This window comes from Schistocerca serialis, chromosome 6, assembly GCF_023864345.2.
Source record: "Schistocerca serialis cubense isolate TAMUIC-IGC-003099 chromosome 6, iqSchSeri2.2, whole genome shotgun sequence".
Taxonomy (NCBI): Eukaryota; Metazoa; Arthropoda; class Insecta; order Orthoptera; family Acrididae; genus Schistocerca; species Schistocerca serialis.
The window spans coordinates 621579306-621586358 of NC_064643.1; the positions used below are offsets into that span (position 1 = coordinate 621579306).

A 7053-nucleotide genomic window follows, 5' to 3' on the forward strand; every position below is an offset into this window, starting at 1 on the left:
AAGTGTCCAGGTTATTTACAAATGTAACATACCACAGGTCTCACTTGATGCCCTTGATAATCGCATCGATGACATACTCTGTCGCATGCTTCAAACCTCCCTATGTTTACGTCTGCATGGGTTTCCTCTATCCTTCCTTGTGGTGAGGGAGGATGGTACACCCGTTTCTCTGCTCCACCACAATTCGGCTACGTGGCGTCTATTTCCCTGATGCATTTTCCATAGTGCAATACCTCACATGACGGCCTCATTTTTTACACCTAAAACAGTTATCTCATGGGCCACTGGATTCAATGAACTTTTCTTTACAAGACGTTGTGGATGTTTCTTCTGGTTAACGCCAGATCTACTGATTGTATTAACGTAAATCCTCTCCTCTTGCTCTCGCCATTGTTTTAATCCTCTCATCTTCGATTACCTGTATGAACATTGCTTTTGCCAGTCTCCCAACCAGAGCATTATTACCCGGAATGTCTGATGCCCATCATCACACCATTGATGGTGCGCGAAATTGGCGTTGCAGTGTGTCAACGCGACTCGCCCTTTCGGTCATGCTTTCGGCCCTTTTCTCTCTCCCAGAGAATAATAAACACACATGGTAATCTAATGTTCGTATTGACTCATAATTCTCCAACAAAATTCATTTTACATCTGTCCAAGTGTCAAATCACATACTAGTACTTTACATCGAGCTACACCCACAACTGTAGTTTTAACAATTCCAGTAGCAGCCTATGACTATGGTATGGCCTTAGTTCGAATGCTAGGTCAGAACTAACTACGAAATCCCAAAATTCTTCATTTCCATCAAAAGCCCTTGGAATTAACCTAAACGCATCAGACACGACTAAGTGCTCAGTTGGAACCTCACTACCTCCAGATTCATAGTAAATGTTTTTTCGAGCTTTTCGCAGCTGTAGACATCGTTTCAGTGCTATGTTGTGACCCGCTGATCCTATTTCACGGTCAGGCGCTGCGGTGCGCAAGGTTGGAAATCCGTGGGGTCAGCTCAAACGTGCCACTGATTCAGCGTCGGTGCTACCGACTTCAGGTGTAACTGTAGCGAATGCATCCTCTGTTGTTTACCACTAGAGGCTACTCCCAACGCTCTCGTTATTCTTCGATGTGTGACAGTGACTTCTTTTCGACTTCTTCGTCTTCTTTTACCGCTGCTGCTGTACACTAGTAAGGACTGCTTTGCCTGGGCATAATATCTCATCTACCTCGAAAGCTCAAGCCCATTCAACCTAAGACAGGACTTGCTAGTTCTTGTAAGAGAAAATCCTATCTTCCATGGTCTAAGTCACATCACTTATTACTAAAGAAACTTAGCCAGGAATGGAATCCTGGATCCTACATCTGACACCAGTTATATATTTCGTATCCTGACGTAGGTCGCGATATGCTTACCTTAGAAGTTCACTCTCAGATTAGAGACGAAGTGGGATTTTTGGTCATCCGTTTCTTGGTAGATGAGCGGCTATGTACAGGAGTAAGACAGTGATGTGGCCAAGCTGAGATTTTCCAGGTCTCTGTGATGGGAGCCAGTACAGGATGACTCAGACGGTAGGCCAAGTAAGTAGATATGGAGACGATGGAGAAATAACATTATGGGTTGGCTTACTGGTCTGCCTTTTTATCGCTTCTTCTTGTGTTAGCAGTGAACATAAAAAGAGCACAGACAATGGATTAAAGCAGTAGAGATGAGTGTTACTAGATTCTCCAATCAGTTGCCAGAACAATGGTCACCCTGGCCTACAACTCAGTTAGGAATCAGGTATACACACCAATGGATCGTACTACAGACCATGAGCCATGGAGGTGGCATAGTCTATAGTTCTAATCAAACGCTTAGGTTCAAGTACTCGCCACAACGTAACTGAAACCAATAACGCCAGCCGAGAGATATGTGTAAGCAAAGTTTGCAAGTTCTTCTTAGAACACAAAGTTAATTAAGCCTGACTGCTCGCTTACATAGTATTTCCTGTAGGCTTGTCCATTTGAAGCCTCTGTCGCTCGTTGGAACTCCCGAACTCTGCCAGACTCTGTCTGGCTTGGCATTTGAAGGTCTATACATATAAGGTGTTTGAGGCTGTTTCCTTATAGATGACACAAGACTGTGTCACTTTAAGTAGGTATGTAAGGAGACTCATGGCTTATGTTTGTGTCACTGATGAGACATGGGTTTCCATATCCCACCACCACATCCACATCCATGACCATACCCATACCCACACCCAGCCCTATCCCCATCCCCACCCCCACCCCCACCCCAACCCATTCCCAACCCGTCCCCATCCTGCCCCATCTGGACTCCCACCTGTACACCTCCACCATCTCCTCCTTCACAACTGCAATCACCACCACTGCCACAACTGTTGCTGCTGCTGCCACCACCACCACCATCATCACCACCACCACCACCAACAACAACAACAACCACCTCACCCCAAACTATCCTTATCCTCACTCCATCTCACAAAGGCCAATTTCCCTATGTGTGAAACGGTGGAATTCTGATTTTTGTGGGAAATTCTAAATTTTGGCGGGAAATATTAAAAAATACTACTGTGCTAGTGTTTTTCATGTGATGGTAGAGATGTTGTCCTAAGTATGAACTGGTTGGAGATTCAAATTGGTACATTGTCATGCTGGCTAACTTGGAATATGAGCACCAGCCTAACTATGACGTCAGAATCCAATATGGCTGACCTGGAATATAAGATGGTGACTGGCACATACTGGCACCACTCTGTGATGTCAGAATCCAAGACTCAGAATACGGGCATAGGCTCTATGACACCAGAATCCAGGTTCTGGAATACTGATGCACAGACAAAGGATGATTGTGCAAGTCCAACCCTGTGTGTTAACCTAATTTAAAAATTTTCCTCAGTCTTCCATCCACTTAGAGGTCGCTGCATACTGCTTCTTATAACTCTAAGTTTCGATCTATCCACACTGGGAGGAATTTAAACAAATGCCTTACTAATGGGCATAGGAAATGAGGTTGAAAATTACCACACACTTTCTCTAGCCAAGTCTGCTCAACAGCGAATGTGCCAATCTGGTTATGTACTGCTGAGAAGCTTCAGAGAGTTGCTCCAGCGAAGTCTGCTCAATAGGGAATGACAGAGGAATGCTTTGATTGAGAAGCACTAGAGAGTTGCTCTAGCCAAGACTATTCAATTGGAAACGAGGGAGGTATGCTGGGGCAGCTAGTGAGAAGCACTAATAATCTATAATCCACACATACTGGATGGAAATTAGAAAATCAGGAGATGCACATTGGTCGTCCTGATGGTGATCACTCGTGCACCGGCTCTGAAACCGAAAAAAATAAGTTCGGGTATTATGCCTGTAAATTTCATCATAAAAATATGTGTGGAGCGCAGATGGTGTTAGTAACGCAAAAAAGCACTACAGAGCTGTCAAATATGCGAAATTATATGTGGAAGCCATGTAGCATCGACAATTGAGAATGAAACAGTGCTATATTTGATCGAACAGTCCGCAGGTGTACTACCGGTTCATAGTGTCCAACGGGAACAATATTTCGGCGATCACATACGTCACCATCGTTAGATGCGCTGACGAACTGAGCTCCTGAGAACGCGTGGCCAACTTGTATCCCCTCCTCCCGTGAGCCGTTTCCTCCATGGTTTGCGCCCGCAGCCACGTGTGGGCGGTCATAGTGGCGCTATGGTCGGCGTCTGCATTGATGTAGGTGTTCTGTCCACCCCTATCGCCAGATTTTTTTGTTTACTGAAAGTCTTCTTAACTGAACACAGTGCTGGTTTACAAGCCTTGCTAAGTTTATTGCCGCAACCTCGGTTGATGATATCGTACCTGGTGCGAATTTCTGCGCCCCTCTAACGACGCTATCCCAGTATTTGTATGTCTGTGCGAAGATCCTGGTACATTCTTACTCCATCACGTGATTCTCGGACAAACAGTGCTCTCCGACCACTGACTTGTTGCAATACATCAGTTGAGTGTGATGATGCTATTTGGTTTCTGGGGTGTTCAACTGTGCAGCCCATACAAAGTCCCAATTTTGACACAGTCCAATTTTTACACACTGCAATCTCGGCACTGTCAGTAACGATGATTATGAGGATGAAATGATGAGGACAACACAAACACACAGCCCCTGGGCAGAGAAAAATCTCCAACCCGGCCGGGAATCGAACCCGGGACTCCATGATCCAGAGGCAGCAATGCTAGCCACTAGACCACGAGCTGCGGACTCATTTGAGTGTGCCTCTGATGCTCTCCACTCTCTGTCCAATATATGTCTTTCCACGTTCACACGGAATCTGGTTTACACCGGCCTGCTGAAAACAGAGCGCATGTTTGATGCTTTCTAATGATGCTCGTGCTTTACTGGGCAGATAAAAGACGGTTTTTACTCATTGCTTCTTCTCTATGCGTTCGATTTTTCCCGACAGTGCGTCAGTGTACGGTATAAAGGCAGTGGCAGCCTCTTCCTCCTTGACTTCTTCCTTCTCCACAGGTTATCTTGTTGTGGTGGGCGGAGAGCACACCTAATCTGCCATTCTGAGTACCAGTTTTCTTGGAATATGGTTTTGAGGTGTTCCAGCTCCTGGGGAAGACTCTCTGCTTCTAAGATGGTACTCGGTCTGTGAACTGGTGGCTTTAGTACCCCATTCCTCTGCGTAGGGTTCTGGCAGCTATCTGCATGCAAAGACAGATCAGTGTACATTTTCTTCTGATGCACACCGTGGCCCAATGTGCCATTATTTCTTCTCTTGACTATGACGTCAAGGAATGATAATTTCCTTTCTGCTTAAGTCTCCACACCCGTCTGATGTATCCCAACAAGTCAACGATCACAGAGCACTGTTTCTCTGAGAATCACTTGATGGAGTACGAGCGTGCCAAGATCTTGGCACAGACTTCCAAATTCTGGGACAGCATCGTTACAGAGGGCGTGGAAATTTGTACCAGGGTCGATCTGATCAGCCGAGGTTGGAGCTATAATCTTAGCACGGCTTGGGAACCAGCTCTGAGTTTAATTAAGAAGCCTCTCAACAAATAAAACGATCTGATGACCAGAGTGGACTGAGCACCTTCATCAGCACCACCACAGACGCCGGCGAAAGCGTCTCTGCAACTGTTGATGCGCGGACACAGGTGCAGACCACAGAGGAAACGGTTCGCGTGAGGGTGTGATATAAGTCGGCCACGTGCCCTCAGAAGCTCAGTTCGTCAGCGCATCTGACAATGGCGACGTGTCTGATCGATGAAATATTATGCCTAATGGACACTATGAACCAGCAATACACCTGTGGCCTGCCCTATCAACAAATGCGCCAGAAGAAACTGAAGAATCACTACTATATTTATTTACAATTTGAATCCCATCTGCCAAAACGCAGCAAATAAATCTGACAGGAGAGTATAATACTTTCCACGAGGATAATTGTCTACACCACACTTGTACTGCATATTTCAAGACCAATGGGGTGCAGCACCCTGTAAACAAATTATAAAACATGCACTTTGGTGCGCCAGCGACAGAGGACTGTAAACAGCAGAACAGCAACACTGAGTGGTTGGACTCACTCCGATTCAAGAGCCCATTACATTCAAGTAGCTGACCACACCTGATCAAATTTTATATAGCGGCACACATTACAGCATCGATTCTGCGCTAAGCAAGAAGAGAATGATCCTGATGACACTGACGCACTTCGAATTTGTCACCGCTAATCGTAGAATCCATCCTTTAACGTGTGTTAATTTACAGTAAGAGTTGTACTTAATGAAATCAAAGAACTTTGCTGCTGTAACTTCGAAAGGTTTCTGTGATCATACTCGTTTGACAGCAGAGGGGACCAGAGATTTCCACAAGATTTCTAAGTCAGACTTCGAAATGCCGCGAGCAAAGTAGTATCGTTTCTACACAGACTGAAATCATACGAGATTTACTGTCAGTTTTTGAAAAAATGGGAATGGCTGTACAAAATAACTAATTTTTAGCGTAAATTGAGGAATTTTCACATCAAAATACTTAACATCATATGTCTCCATAGAATTTCTAATTCGTGGCAGGTGGCATACAGACAGCAGCAAGTCATTGAATTCCCACATCAACTTGAATGAGGGCAAAATAGGAGCTAAACGTCACAAATCTACTAGAACCATTTAGAGTTACCGTATCTAGTGTTACAACAACATACAAAGTTCCTGGGGCTCTTAATATGGGAAGAATTACTACAAATCTGAAACCTACACTTGAGGTGCATCGTCGTATACATCGGAACAGGACGCAGAACTGCTTCCAGACAAGCTCTACGATCTGAAGATTACAATTCTTGTGGGTGTTTTACCACGACATGGAATAAAATACTTTAATTAAAATTTTAAACCGACGTTCTGACCGTATTACAACGGCCTTCCTCGAGGCAAGATTGGTTTTTGGTGGACGAAAGGTGACTCTGTTTATTGCAGACAATCAGTGTCAATACGTCATACTTTTGAGACGTTATTGGCTCTAAAATATGATAGGCTAGTCATGAAAGAAAGGGGGAAGGTAGGAAAGGAGCTATTCGTGGGCTAGCCGGCTTGTCAGTGACTGGCGACAGTCTGCATATCAACACTTGGCTTCTGGTGGGCATGTTTTCTCCAAGGTGTGCTCAGAAATGCATTGACAGTTCCTCTGTTGCTATTTGTTTGGACTGTCGCGTCTGTCCCTAGTGATGCATCTGCCCTGCGAGCATTCGCAGCTCGTTAGACTGTGATAGCTGGTAGCCAGGACGCCGAAAGTTTGTAGCCATTATCTTTATTGATATTATTACCGCTACGTCCCCGTTACTGGCTACGGTATGCAGATGACACATTCATTTTCTGGCCACATGGGGAGTTGGAGTTGGGAGGTTTCCTTCAGCATTTAAACAGCCTGCATAAGAATAGGCAGTTTACCCATGAAACCGAAAACAACGATGGATTACCATTTTTTGGATGTGGAGGTATATAGAATTGTGGATGTTACTCTGGGTTACAAAGTGTACTGGAAGCAAACACACA

The 7053-nt window shown here is 44.9% G+C and overlaps 1 protein-coding gene across 1 annotated transcript; it reads right to left on the bottom strand.

The window, feature by feature from the left end:
• Window positions 1-2167: 2167 nt before the first annotated feature.
• On the bottom strand, window positions 2168-5472 carry LOC126485005 (uncharacterized). Its single transcript, XM_050108610.1, has 3 exons — window positions 5375-5472; window positions 3039-3142; window positions 2168-2475 (listed from the first exon to the last, which is right to left on the bottom strand). Exons 1-3 carry the CDS (start codon window positions 5470-5472, stop codon window positions 2168-2170), a joined length of 510 nt encoding a protein of 169 aa, XP_049964567.1.
• Between the last annotated feature and the right edge of the window lie 1581 nt (window positions 5473-7053).